General features: G+C 41.8%; 1 protein-coding gene across 9 annotated transcripts in view; it reads left to right on the forward strand.

Moving 5' to 3' along the window:
• Positions 1–14,187, forward strand: part of gtf2ird1 (GTF2I repeat domain containing 1) — a 215,490-nt gene that overhangs the window by 89,736 nt on the left and 111,567 nt on the right. For all 9 annotated transcript variants that reach the window (XM_060847791.1, XM_060847794.1, XM_060847796.1 and 6 more), the window contains one exon: positions 8,284–8,367. In XM_060847791.1, the coding sequence (XP_060703774.1) occupies positions 8,284–8,367 (84 nt within the window). The remainder of the gene's footprint in view (positions 1–8,283; positions 8,368–14,187) is intronic.

Here is a 14,187-nt window from a genome sequence, read left to right on the forward strand (position 1 = left end):
TAGAATGAGTTGCCAGAGGGTGTGGTGGAGGCTTTTACAGCATTTAAAAGGCATCTGGATGGGTATATGAATAAGAAGGGTTTAGAGGGATATGGGCCAAGTGTTAGCAAATGGGACAAGGTTAGGTTAGGGTATCTGGTCAGCATGGACGAGTTGGACCAAAGGGTCAGTTTCCATCTCTATGACTCTAAATGAGCTGAGGGTTTCACTCGCGAATGTTCAAGTTGCAGGGACACAGCTTCATGGTGCAGTCGTGTCTCACAGTCAGTATGCCTTTAAGTAACAAGCTCATGATATTAGTACTTTAACGTGAAGGTGTAAAGATCTTGTATTCCATCTTAGCCAGAGATCACTTGAAGCATGACATGCTGCTGGATGATTGCTCCTCTATTGTAACCTAATCATTTAATGTTAACCCAGACGTGTATGTGCCTGAGGAATGTAAGATTTGTGCAATAGTTAGAATAAATGTCTGTTGGATTCTTCAATACCACAATGTCTCAGCCCAGTCCCCCATGTTATGGGAGATGACATGGCATTTAGCCTCAGTGAAACACCTTGCTGTTGCAAACCAGCACCATTTGCTGCAGGATAATGAGGCTGATGTCAGCACTGCAGAACGGCTGGGATTTGAAGGGATCTTCCATTTATTCTTGGTTTGCATCTACTAAATCCAAGGGATTGGGTTGGGATTAAGTGCATTTAACTGTTGCCAGTTTATTGATATGACCCATACTTTTATGACTGAACTTTTTTTTAAAATGAATTTCTCTTTTTGGTTTGCTTTCCTCTGACTCCATGATGTTCAGAGAAGGAATTCTGATCTTGCTGGTGTTTTCCAGATGATACGTCCCTATGGGGTTAAACCTCTCTTTGTCGTATCTGAATGGTCTTACTCCCTGCTAATCTAGTATCTGTAAGATCACATTTGTTCACGTGTATACACCACAATGTATACCTGCAGAGACATCAGCTCAGTAATGTTTACTGTTTGAGGGAGTTAGTAATGGATTTGGATCCTTATCTTCCATTGCCCCTGCTGTAGACTGTGCAATGTGCCTGGCGGTAGTCTGTGGAGGAAGGAGGCTCATCTGATTGGAGTGAAACAGGGGTAAAATGAATTCTTCAAAAGTGAACACTCACCCATAAGTGAGGGAGTATGTCAGAGATGGTCATAAATTAAAGTGAGGGTCTCCGTGCTGTAGCAGTCTGGATAGACATGACAGAAAGAGTACAAGATATCCTCTCCCCAGCTAATGGCTAAGGTAAGCTCCAAATATTAATGTGATTACCTGAGGACAGGTGTGGACGTGTTGGGACTTACCAGTTGCAGAAGAGATTAATTTAAATATGTAAATGTATAACTGGAACTAATAGTCACTGATGCAGTAACATCCCCAAACAGATTCTGGCAATGCCACACAAATTGGACCCTATCATCTATCACGGCAGAGATAATGCATTGCATTTGCCCATCAGACATTTTCAGGCAATATGTACTAATGGTCATCCTGGGGAGAATGATGTACACATTCAATCTGGCTATAAATCTGCTTCACAGATTTGCAAAAACAATAACTGTCAGTAAAGGTAAGGTGATGACAGCAGAATAGCAACACTGGACAATGTGATCAAGCACCCATTTTGTGCCATCGCATTTAATATTGTCCCGCAATGCTGTGTTTAGTTGGATGCACAGAGTGATTGCCCAGAGAAGATGTTGTACACTAGCCACACTGCAAAAATACAAACAGCACAATCTCAGGCTAATGCCATGGCATCGCCCCTCACAGAAGTGATGGATTCCAATGCAGTTCTGTCATTTGCCCCCCCCCCTTTGAACCCGGGATCAGGCCTGAATACATGTTTTGGCAGCAAAACTCAATCCAAGAAGCTAGTGGGTGAGGATCATGAGCTGAGTTGTTGATGCTGAGTGCAATCTAACCTGTTAATTGATCCTGCTGCATGGCTGAGAATCGCTGGCTCAGGGTTATGCAGGGATGGTGTAAGAAGGCTAGGCATTTGTCACAGCAATTCTTACCATGAGCTTGTCTTACCGCTCCGACCTGCTCTACAAGGTTAGACCTGAGGACCCTCTTGTCTGTGTAACACCCTTCCCTTGAGCATTTGGCAGTCTCAGTGGTATCTGATCTAGAGTACGGACAATGGCAAGAATAGTCGCGTGCGGCCCTGTAATGCTAACCCTATCCCTGGCACAGCTCCAGGTACTTTTTAAACCACGCTGTGTGGCATAGGTTCTTGTTTTTTTCAATCTCCAGAATTATCTTCCTCCTTAAGCACTGATGAGGACTGGACAGACTAGATAGGGAGGAGCTGTTCCCAGAATGAGAGAATGACAGGGCATACATTTAAAGTGATGTGCAAACGAAGCAAAGGTGATGTCTCCAAAGACGTTTTCACTTGTGGGAGTGTGTTCACTTTTGAAGAGATCATTTTGCTTCTGACTCACTCCAACCAAAAGTGTCTCTTTCCTCCACGGACTATTTCCAGGCAACATTGCGCAGTCTGCAGCAGGGGTAATGGAAAATGGGGCTTTCAGTCCATTGCCAACTCCTTCAGATAACAAATATTACTAAGCTGGTGTCTCTGCAGGGATACATGTTTGAACAAATCTGATCTTACAGATACAAGGTTGGCAGGGAACCAAGACCATTGTTGTTAAGATCTGGAAATCACTGTTTGGAAATGCAGTGGAGGCAGGTTCAATTGAGGCACTGAAGAGGGCATTAGATGATTATTTGCATGGGGATGGTGTACAGGGATATGGGGGAAAGGCAGGAGATTAGCTCTGTTCCTAGTGCTGAATGGCAGTCTCCTGCTTTGTACAAATTCTAAAAATCTAGTTTCTCTACTCAGAAAGAGTAGGAGGGGCATGGAACAGTCTGCCTGCAATAGTAGTAGACTCATCGATATTAAGGGTATTTAAATGGGCATTGGACATACGTATGGATAATAATGGAATAGTGTAGGTTAGATGGGCATCAGATTAATTTCACAAGTCAGTGCAACATCGAGGGCTGAAGGGCCTGTACTGCGCTATCACGTTCTATGTTCTAAATCTTCCTTGAGATGCAGCTAATAACTGACCTGAGGACAATGGGATGTTAGTGAGTATGGTGTGTCAGCCCCTGCCCCTCTGTCTAATCTGTGACACTGCATGGCTCACCGTGCTCTTTGCTGAGAAATTTGTTTCACTGGTCTATCAGTTGGGTTGCTGCTATATTTCATCCTGCTCCCACAACAGGAACACACCAGATTTTAAACAGGGCCCACTGCAAATAAATAAGGATCTGGGCAGCGTTATTTTCAATAAATTCTCAACTCTCCTAAATGCTGTTTTAGCAAACTAACCCTAAAATCTGCCCAAAAAAGCAAAAGAAGAGATGCAAGGATGTGTTTTTTTTTGAGGATGGGGATGCTACCAGGAAATAGGTGGAAGCTGATCCCGTAACCGTGTCTGATGAGAGTTTTTTTAAGTATCACGGGGAATGGGGCTTGAATGGTACCTCTTTCAGAAAGCAGGCACACAATGCCAAAGGAACAGCATCTTTTTGTACTTCTTAAAACTCTCTCATTCTACCCTCATTACCAGGCCTCGAGCACAGAAGCCCAAAAATTAAGTGGCCACCATTTAATTTGCTGAAGGAACAGTAACTTGTTTTCCACTTAGGCACTTTACAACATTCAGGAGTCAACACTGAATTCAACAACTTCAGTCTTCCGTTGTGAATATCTGCCCTCCCCTGCTGTTTCCCTGTGCTTTGTTTGAATGGGTTTGCTCTCAGCAGAGCTGCCCTTGGAATATTTTTAAGGCTGAGGTAGGTAGGGTCTTGTTAAGCAAAGGGTTGAAAGGTCATCAGGTCGGGTTGTGGATTTAAGGTGACAGTCAGATTAGCCACGATCCTCCTGAATGGTGGAGCAGGCTTAAGGGCCCACTCCTGATTTCATCTATTCATATAACCTCTTTGTTGGTATTAACACATACCATTAACACATTCTTCATTGCAATCTCTCTTCTACCACTGTTAGCACTCCCTTGGTCTTTTGCTCTGGCTACATTCACCATCTGTTCCACGTGCTCCTCTTGTCAATGGCATTTTAAAAAAAAGCTCCTTTTCTGAGCCTTCTTCAGTGCGAAGAAGAGTCACATCATGCTTGGATCATTAATTCTGTTTCTCTCTCCACAGATGCTGCCAGACCTGCTGAGTTTCTCCAGCACTTTCTGTTTCTGTTCCAGGTCTCCAGCAACTACAGTTTTTAGTACCATTTGGTTAGAGTCGGTTCAATAAATTCCTCTAAATTATTACTTTATTTGTGCATGAGGTAAAAGTGACAGCTGGGATACTTTGTCTTGTGATACTATTTGTCTGACAAAGATTGTCACTGAAAGAATATCTCTCTGGGTGCTCCCGGAGCCTGAGTCAGTCACTGATCAGCCTATAAGGTGCAGGGCCACTCCCTGCCTGGCCTGTGTTAGCACTTGCTGCTGGGAGATTACAATGGGGCCCAGTGCCTTTAACCTGAGGTGACTGAAGCATCAGCCAGTGTTTCAGCTACCAGTGTTACCAGGAGCAAGGAACACTCTCTGCCCGAGTTCCTGCTGTCTGGATAAATGGTCTGGCACTGCTCCATGAATGAGTACTGAACAGAGACACTGGACAGGCTGCTGCACCAATCTGACAGCAGGAGGCTTTGCAACATCTGAAAGAGAATAAATAAATAGAGCAAGGACTGAAGAGTCTAAATCGGATCTTTTAAAGCCACATCCTCTACCACAATCAAATCAAACGCGCAAATATTTATTTCAGCGTTTGGGGCAAATGGAGATTAGTCAGTTCTACACATCGTAGTCAAAAGAAGGAATTGCTGAGAGGCTCAGACACCCCGTCCTGCATGTAGCTGCATCTTTAGACTGGTGGATGTAATGTGGGTTGATGCTTCACTGCTGCACTGATGGAGTGCGTCTGTTATAACAAAGGTGCCGTTAAACCCAGGCCCTTCTAGACATTCAACTCTGCACAGCACCTTTTCAAACAAGTGGCTGTTCACCCTGAAGTCTGGCCAAAAAAAGTCATTGTAGTCTGACTGGATGAAGTGCACTGCTTATTGATCTCATTGCTGTAAGTGGGACCTTGCACATTGGCTATTGTATTTACCTACTGCCTCAATAAGGTATGGCCAGTTTCCCAATAGTGACAACATTTCAAAAGTAATTCGTTAGCTATGAAACACTTTGGAGTATTCTGTGAATGTGATGCCATGTTTCTGTCCCCAGTACTTCATATCAAAGTGTGTTGGATCTTTATTTTATAAGAAACATCCTGGGGAGGTGATGTCTTAGTGGTATCATTACTGGACAGTTAATCCAGAGACCCAGGTAATGTTCTGGGGACCTGGATTCAAATCCTGGCACAGCAGATGGTGGCATTTGATTTCAATAAAAGTCTGGAATAAAGAGTCTAATGAAGACCATGAATCTGATTGTTAGAGCAAACCCACCTAGTTCACTAATGCCCTTCAGGAAATCTGCCTGGTCTGGACTACCTATGACACACACTGTGGTTGACTCTTTTATGCTGTGGGACATACTGGTTTAGTAAACACTGGCCTAGCCAGTAACACCCTCATCCCATGAATGAATAAAAACAAACCCTTCCAGAAATGCAGGCCCGAAATCCTCATTTGAAGAAGTTGCTTTCTTAGAATGTCTTCAAGTGATTTTGGAGTAGTACCATTATCGATCTGGGTTGTCAATCAGACTGGGGATCCAGCACAAGCTACTCGTGATTTCCTTTGGCAAAATTAACAAAAACAGGTCCATGCCTATTTCTTTTGATATTGTGCCATCTGTTTAAATAATGTTCAGTTACTTTGTGAACACAATTTCTCTGCATCTGTTACTGGTGTCAATATTTTGTTTGTAATCCATCTGGTCAGGGATGTTGTTGCACACCTGTGGAGCAGATGGGATCATCCTGGTTCAGAGATAGGGGCACTACCAGTGCACCACAAGATCCATGCTGCTGCTGGCATTGGTTGAGCGAGGATGTCTCTCATTAATTACATGCTGCGATTTATAATAAGCGCAGGATCTGTAGATATCTGTATAGGACTTGGTGAGATAACTGGCAAGCAAACAGCACCTTCTCTTTCGATGAAGTGATCTACAGCCCTCTGGACTCTACATTAAGTTCAACAATTTCGTACCACAAGCTTTTTGTTGCTGTTTCTTTTCTTTTTGTATGAACTGATGTTAATTTTACTCTTGCATGTTTTTCCTTTTGACAGAGCAGTTTGTTATTCTGCCATCCACACCCACTGTGGACAAATTTAGTGTTTCTGAGCCTACAAAATTACTACTCCCTCTGCCTTTAGTTCCATTAAATCTTTTATTACTTAATCTCTTGCACCCTCCATCTTATAGTCTGTTTGTCCTTCATCCTCCTTACTCACCTTGCCACAGCCTAAATCCCACACATTTCTGCTGACTTTCAATTCTGAAGAAAGGTCCTTGACACCAAATATTAATTCTGTTTTCCTCTCAGCAGCTGCTAACACACCCACTGAGTTTTTCCAGCATTTTTTGTTCATTTATAATAGGTTTATTAAACATTGCTGCAGGCATAGCCCCTTGGCTGGTTTGTGCAGGTGTGAATTTGTCTAGGGGGTGAAATTTCTAACGATGTATATAACATTAGAACTGAGACTGTGTTTAGTCCTAATCAGGGCTTTGGTGATGCTACGGAGACAAACTGACTCGCAGTTGGCAGTTTCATTGAGAGCAACCACAGGATGGGCTGTTATCGGAAATATTATGTGCTGTTCTGATGGAGGTTGTTCGGGACATAGAGTGAGCTTCATACTGCCAGGCTACCCAAAGTCCCAGAGTACTTGGTTCAGATACTGGGTTACAGTCCTCAGTTCCTCATGTCCATGAGTACTTTTAGTTTAAGGATGTGAAGATGGCTGCTCTTTTTCCATCATCGCTGTTCACAGGATTTTCCGAATAACAGAGGCAGCCCCAGCGAGAGTTAAGATAGATGTTGTATGGCATATGAAAATATTTGAACAATTACTGGCAGAAATAAAAGCAGTCTCAAATAAAGTCATCTTCCCAATATCAACTTTCTGTTTGTGGTTGTCATAGAAACAGAATGGGCAGTGAGCGACTAGTCCCTACAACTTAAAGCACCCACATATGGGGATTAGATACACCCTGCAGTTATTGGGAACCTTTGTTAGTTTGATTCAGAGGTACCATTCGTTACTGAGATAGGAGGAGCTCTGGCTTCAGACTCCAGATCAGGACCAAACATGGCACCTCAGCATAATGTTGCAGGAGTGCCGCCCTGTCAGAAACAGTGTCAAACAAAAGCTCCATTTGCCCTTTTGCATGTCCAGAAAAGAGTCGACAATGTTATTTGAAGATAGTTGAGGGAGAGTTCTCCTGATGTCCTGGTCCGCATTTGTACCTCAACAAACATCACTTAAACTGGTCATTACCTCACTGCTGTTTGTGGAACCTTGCTGTCCTCCTGCACAGTAACTACAGCCCAAAGACAGTCCATTTGCTGTAGTGTATCAAGGCATTTTCTGGGGATCTGAAGGGTGATATATAAATGTAAATTCTTCTGTGGGACCTCTCACCTGTCTTTTCTCCGAGTACAGTGATGTCCTGCTTGTTCGTCGAAGGGCTTTAACCTGTGTTCAGTCTTGTTTTGTCCAGGCTTATAATTCCAAACAGTGTCTTAATTAAGATCTAATCTAATTGCTGCAACATGAAGTGATGGAACGCATTTTTTTGCTGTTGATTCTGTAGGCTGTGAATTCCCTATTCTAGTTCTGTCATTCCCAGCTGATTATTGAGGGGAGACCAGGCACTGTAAGCAGGAGTAACAGCCCTCAGGGCTAGACTTTTCAATGGAAGCTGACACTCCTGTAGTGTTACAATGATCCCTTTAACCTATGTCAGCTGGAGAGCATGGTGGCAAACTGTGGGGAGTCCCACCTTTCCCGATGCCCCACACTGGGGCAGGCCCTGTTTGGAGGCAAGACATGGTGAAGAAACTCTGCCGAGCATCACAGGCGTAATGAGACATATGAAGCTACCCACACCCCTGTCCCATGCCCCAAAAAGCAAGGGCACAGGGAGCACTTGCATAGCAGCACTATCCAGGCAGAATCCCTGAACACCCACAGGCCACTACTCTTTAGGCTTCCTGAGTGGGAGAGATTCACAGTATCTCTGATCTTATTTCACAGAAAAATGGAACTTGTATATTAAAGAGACAGAAGACATCAATATTCTGAGGGAATGTGTGCAGATCCTTTTCAACAGCAGATACGGTGAGTCACTGACTTCCGAGATTACTTGAATTCAGTTTGCATTTCATAGTGTTTATAACTCAGACTGACTGAAAGTATTGAATTAGGTAATGGTCCCGAAGGGGTTAATGTTCATGTTGTATTGTTCTGCGCAGCCTGTGGGTAGAGACAGGGACTCCAGTTTTTGAAGGGAATAGGTATATCTATAGCAGCTCCCTAAGTTCTGAATAAGTCTCCTTCACCAAATGTGGTTGAACTTGTTGTGATCATGCAATAAATCATTGTGTTAGCCAGAGCAGTGTGTGTCCTGTACAAAGTCTCTGGTGGTGTACTCTACTTTAATCATTAGATAGGGCCAAGACAAAGGAATGCTGGGAGCAGCACGTTACCTCAAACAACCTTTTCCCAGTATCTCATACTGGTACAGTGCGGTGACTGATCATCTGGGAAATTCCCACATGGTTGTGGTGGTTGAAATCAGACCCCCAGCATGAGGAGAGAGAAATTCGTAACAACAAAAAACACAAGCATAAAAATGAAGAACGACAGATGTTGGAAATCGGAAAATAATACAGAAATTGCTGGAGAAACTCAAACATCAGTGGAGAGAAAACAACAGAGTTCTGAAGGAGGGTCACTGGACTCAAAATGTTAACTCTGCTTTCTCTCTGCAGATACTGCCAGACCTCCTGAGTTTCTCTTTTAAAAAAAAATTGGTGTGTTCACCACTTTAAAAGCATCTGCCACTTTAAGAAGCCACTAACAATCAGCCAGCATCAAAAAGGCAAGCTCAATACTGCGAAGGCAAAACTTCATTCAGAAGGTGATTAATAGAAGTGCTGGGGGATGAGTGTTGCCAAGGCAATGGGAGAAAAGCCAATTATCCTGAGAAAATACAGAAGGCTTGGAGGAGGAGGAGGAGGAGGCTCCATAATGAACAACTAAAGGTTCCAGGAGGCAAAGTTAGAGAAGCTGAAGGGAAAAGGGAGTGAAACATGGTGCAATGGGAAGGCAAGGGATTGTAAAAGAGAGTTCTGACTTCCCGCAACATTAGGAACCACAAGGCATAGCTGCATAAAATAATGAAACGGCAGGGAAATAAATTTAGACACAACTACAGAATGAAAAGGCTCATCATTTATTTAAGCTAAAACCAAGTAAATGTAAAGCAATTAGGTGAAAGAAGCTAGTAGAAAAAAATTCAGGGAAAATGAAAGCTTTGAACGGACCAGGAATTGGTTATTAAGCTGCAATTGCAGCAAAAAGACTTATAAAGATCACAGTCGAGAATGTGGCGCTGGAAAAGCACAGCAGGTCAGGCAGCTTCCGAGGAGCAGGAGAATCGATGTTTCCTTATGCCCTTCCTTGTACTTGAATTGTCGACTCTCCTGCTCATCGGATGCTGCCTGACCTGCTATGCTTTTCCAGCACCACGTTCTCGACTCTGATCTCCAGCATCTGCAGTCCTCACTTTCTACTTATAAAGATCAGAGCCAGTAAAAGTTACTTAATTTTGTTTAGGGAAGAGAGTTTGTTTTTCAGACTGTGAAAGGTGGAAAGACATCCACTTTATCCTGGAGATGTAGGAGAACCTCGACTTGGCTGAAGTGAAACTCTGGAAGAAATCAATAACTAGTTTTAATCATTTTCAAAGGTGGGGAACATGTGGAAAAGGCAGCAAAATACAGGAAGGAGTACAGAGATAATGTTTTACACACACATATTTACAAAGTTTGAAAACAATATTTTTAACCACACAGCCAGTAATACTATTTCAAACTTTATTGCAGAATTCAATGCTGTGCCATATTACAGAAATGGTGTTAAACAGTGTCAATGAATATAGGAATACAAGCTTTAAGAGAAGCAGATTTAAAATAATATTGAAATAATACAGATATAAGATATCTTTTAGAGTCACAAAATTAGTAGGCAGATTAAGGAGAAAATAAAAAAAAAGAATTCAGCGGATTCAAAGATATCACTGAACATGAGACTGAACTTCATGGAGACAAAAATTCTTAAGATTAAATACAAAATTGAGCCAGGTAATACATTACTATGTCGAGGGATCTGAATGTGGATGAAATTAACAGACAAAGTATCAAAAAGAGTGCAGGTATCTTTTAAATAAAATTCATCAACAGGAGGAATTCACAGAAAAGTTCAACTACCAGGAAAACTCATAGACAATGACCTCAATAGGTGAGTGGAAAATTGTGAATATGAAGATTTGAAATGAGAATTCATGAGTTGTTTGAGTAATTCTCATTTGTCTTTGGAATAATTAATGCATACCTACGGAAGAGGAACATTTCTTGGATAGCAAAAAGATGTATTACATTATAGCAATAAATACAATTACGTTTGGTCAGGCATGATTATAAAGGGAGCTGGTGCAGAAACATCTCAGTCATAAGAGATTTTTGTTGGAACTCTTGATGAAGCTTTGTCAGATTTCAAACAGTCCAGGATTTAACTGAGAAATCTATTGAAATTATACTAGAAGCAGAAACCGGAATGACTCCTTGATCCTGATAAAAGGCCAACACCACATCAAAGTGAGGATAGATTCTATTCATCTTGTAAGGTCTAGACATACTCAAGCAAGGCACCTGAGAGCCCTATACACAGAACAAGCCAAATACCTGGTCATGAAGGGCACATAGGCTAGATAATATCCAGTCACCACAAAGGAATGCTACTGTGGCAAACTGTTGGTCACTTTTTATAGGTGAATCTTGTCAAATAACTATCAAAAGCTTTGGATACTTCAAGATACACTAGAATGCAATGCCCATAAATAACATGTATGCTTTTTGCAATCAAACAACTTCTATATACATCTCATCTCAACATCATCAGAAAGAGTTGGAAGAGATTGACAGCCTCTGAACTCAACTGGTCCAGAAGCAAGCAGCTTTTCAAATACTGATTCAGGAACACTGGTTAGGGCGGCACGGTGGCACAGTGGTTAGCACTGCTGCCTCACAGCACCAGGGACCCGGGTTCAATTCCCGCCTCGGGCGACTGTCTGTGTGGAGTTTGCACATTCTCCCCGTGTCTGCGTGGGTTTCCTCCGGGTGCTCCGGTTTCCTCCCACAGTCACAAAGGTGTGCGGGTCAGGTGAATTGGCCATGCTAAATTGCCCGTAGTGTTAGGTAGGGGGTAAATGTATGGGTATGGGTGGGTTGCGCTTCGGCGGGTCGGTGTGGACTTGTTGGGCCGAAGGGCCTGTTTCCACACTGTAAGTAATCTAAAAATCTAAAACAAACCATTATTAACCACCCTGTACAGGGGAAAACCAGCAGAAGGTCCTGTAGGGCCTCCCAGGATCAGGACGGAACCAGACAAAACAATCCGGGGGATTACCTTTTTTAAAGTTTGCATTCCTATGTTCATTGACACTGTTTAACACGATTTCTGTAATATGGCACAGCATTGAATTCTGCAATAAAATTTAAAATTGTATTACTGGCTGTGTGGTTAAAAATATTGCTTTCAAACTTTGTAATTATGTGTGTGTAAAACATTATTTACCATTGTCAATATAGAGGCTGTCGTCACAAGCTTCAGTGGAAATGTTAATAAGACCATATGATAGGAGAGCAGAATTAGGCCATTCAGCCCACTGATCCTTTTCCACCATACAATCATGACTGAGATGTTTCTGCACCAGCTCCCTTTATAATCATGCCTGACCAAATGTAATTGTATTTGTTGCTATAATGTAATAACTCTTTCTTTTTGCTATCCAAGAAATGTTCCCCTTCCATAGGTATTCATTACTTATTCCAAAGACAAAGCAAAGACAAATGAGAATTACCTCAAGCAACCCTTACCCAACACCACGTACTGGAAAAGATGACCAAATCTACAAGATACTAGTCATGATCATCTAAGATGATACCACAGAGAGAAACAGGAATGGGACCAATAAAGCTGTCATTGCTATGTCATGTAGACATCAGGCTGTTGAATGTCTTCTTCAGCTGTGTAGGACTCAGCAATTTTGGTTTTGCGTTTCTGGTCTGTTTGAGAATACTGCTGTTTAGGGAAAAGATTTCAAAATGACGTGGCTGCCAGGAAAATGTGAGTTGCATCTGATGGATCCCCAGATTACGACTTTGCAGTTTTTCACATACAGTCCTGATCTTTAATGCTGGTACAGTTATAATCTAGGTTTCACACGATGTCATTTTGTCAGGATTGTAATGTTGATTTAAAATCTGGTCCTGCTCATCCAGCCAAAGTCAATGGGAGTGAGAGATTAGATTGGGGAATGATTCATTCTGGGAGACACTGGCCTGCACTTTCTCCCCCAGTTTCCTATAGAACTTTTCTAAATTAGTGCATAAGTTGCCATCGTTAGTCTCTGTATATGATAACTACCCTGTCTAACCATCCATTGATCTGAAATGTTCCAGTCTGTGTATACAGACTGGAAGTTTCTTTTAAACATATTTAACAATGTTACTCCACACGCTCCACTGAGTAATTCCCCCCACCCCCCACCAAATCCATGGATAGGGAGGAAAGTGGTACTGTTAGTCAGTATAAAATGAAATAAGCACAATGTGTTAGAATGACTATCTGTCTAGAAATTTGCTTACATTGTCCAAGAAAAGGAAGAATATTGAATCTAAAATATTTTTGATTGCCACAGCTGCTTTTTGCCGTAGTATTTAGTCACCCAGCAGGACTGCTCAGGCGAGCTCATTCCAGTCAGCTTGGTTTAAATAGGTTCAGGATAGAATTAACTAGCTCCTTCTCCAGTGTGTGTTTTGCACTGATATAAAAGCATTATCTACTGGGCATTGGTCAGCAGGCTTTGGCTCCGAGTACTGAAGGATGTTGATTCATCGTCCAAAAACAGTTCCCAACCAATGTCACAATCTATTTCTGCCAGCTGGTTATCTTTGTATGTAGCAGCACTGTTCATATCTGAGACCCTCCTTCTGTCTTCTCTTCACCCTTTTCAAGTCACCAGTTGCGTCAGGTGAGATGTTCGTCAGTTTAGTCAATAAAGGGCTCTAATGAAAGCAAAATATCATGGTCACTGGGAATTGAGATATAAGCAGAAACAGCTGGAGGAACTCAGCAGGTCTAGCAGCATCTGTGGGTGGAAAAACAGACTTAACATTTCAAATCCTATATGACTTCAGAAGTGAAGAACTGAAGAAAAATCACTTCGACTCGAAACATTAAATCTGTTTCTCCCTCCACAGATCTGCTGTGTTCCTCCTTTCATATTGATAAGTATAGCATTGTCCTTCTTCCAAAATATGGAATTAAAGAAGCATTATTTAATTCTGTTCACTAAATGGGAAGTTTACAAAATGTTTCAGGTGAAGGTTGGTATATATTTTGTGAATGTATTGTATATATTTAATCTTGAAATTTAGATTATAATATAACTATATGTTAAAAGATTGTGACTGTATAGGTTCCAGCACATTGACTGTTTCTTTGTCTCACACATCACATTCATTAAAAGCAATGAGTTAAAATAAACACACTTAAACATTTTTGGGAAGAAATTTTATTCACAAAGTAGGACATAAAATCGAATCCCTGGGGAAATAGACAAAGTACAGGCTATTTTCATCTGCACACTGCAGGACCCTCCATGAATTCATCTTGTGACTAACCTGAAAGCACTTAATCTAAAACAAAAAGCTCTGTTTCCCCAGCAGTGATATCTCTTTCAGGTTCATGGATTCAAAATGAACAATAATTTGAAATGTGCACCTTCCTCAGACAACACATGCTACGCTTCTAAGTGTCAGTCTTTGTTGGTACTGCAAAACAATTTTTTTAAAAAAACAATTAAGCCATTGA

Source organism: Hemiscyllium ocellatum, chromosome 31 (genome assembly GCF_020745735.1).
Source record: "Hemiscyllium ocellatum isolate sHemOce1 chromosome 31, sHemOce1.pat.X.cur, whole genome shotgun sequence".
NCBI classification, from domain to species: domain Eukaryota; kingdom Metazoa; phylum Chordata; class Chondrichthyes; order Orectolobiformes; family Hemiscylliidae; genus Hemiscyllium; species Hemiscyllium ocellatum.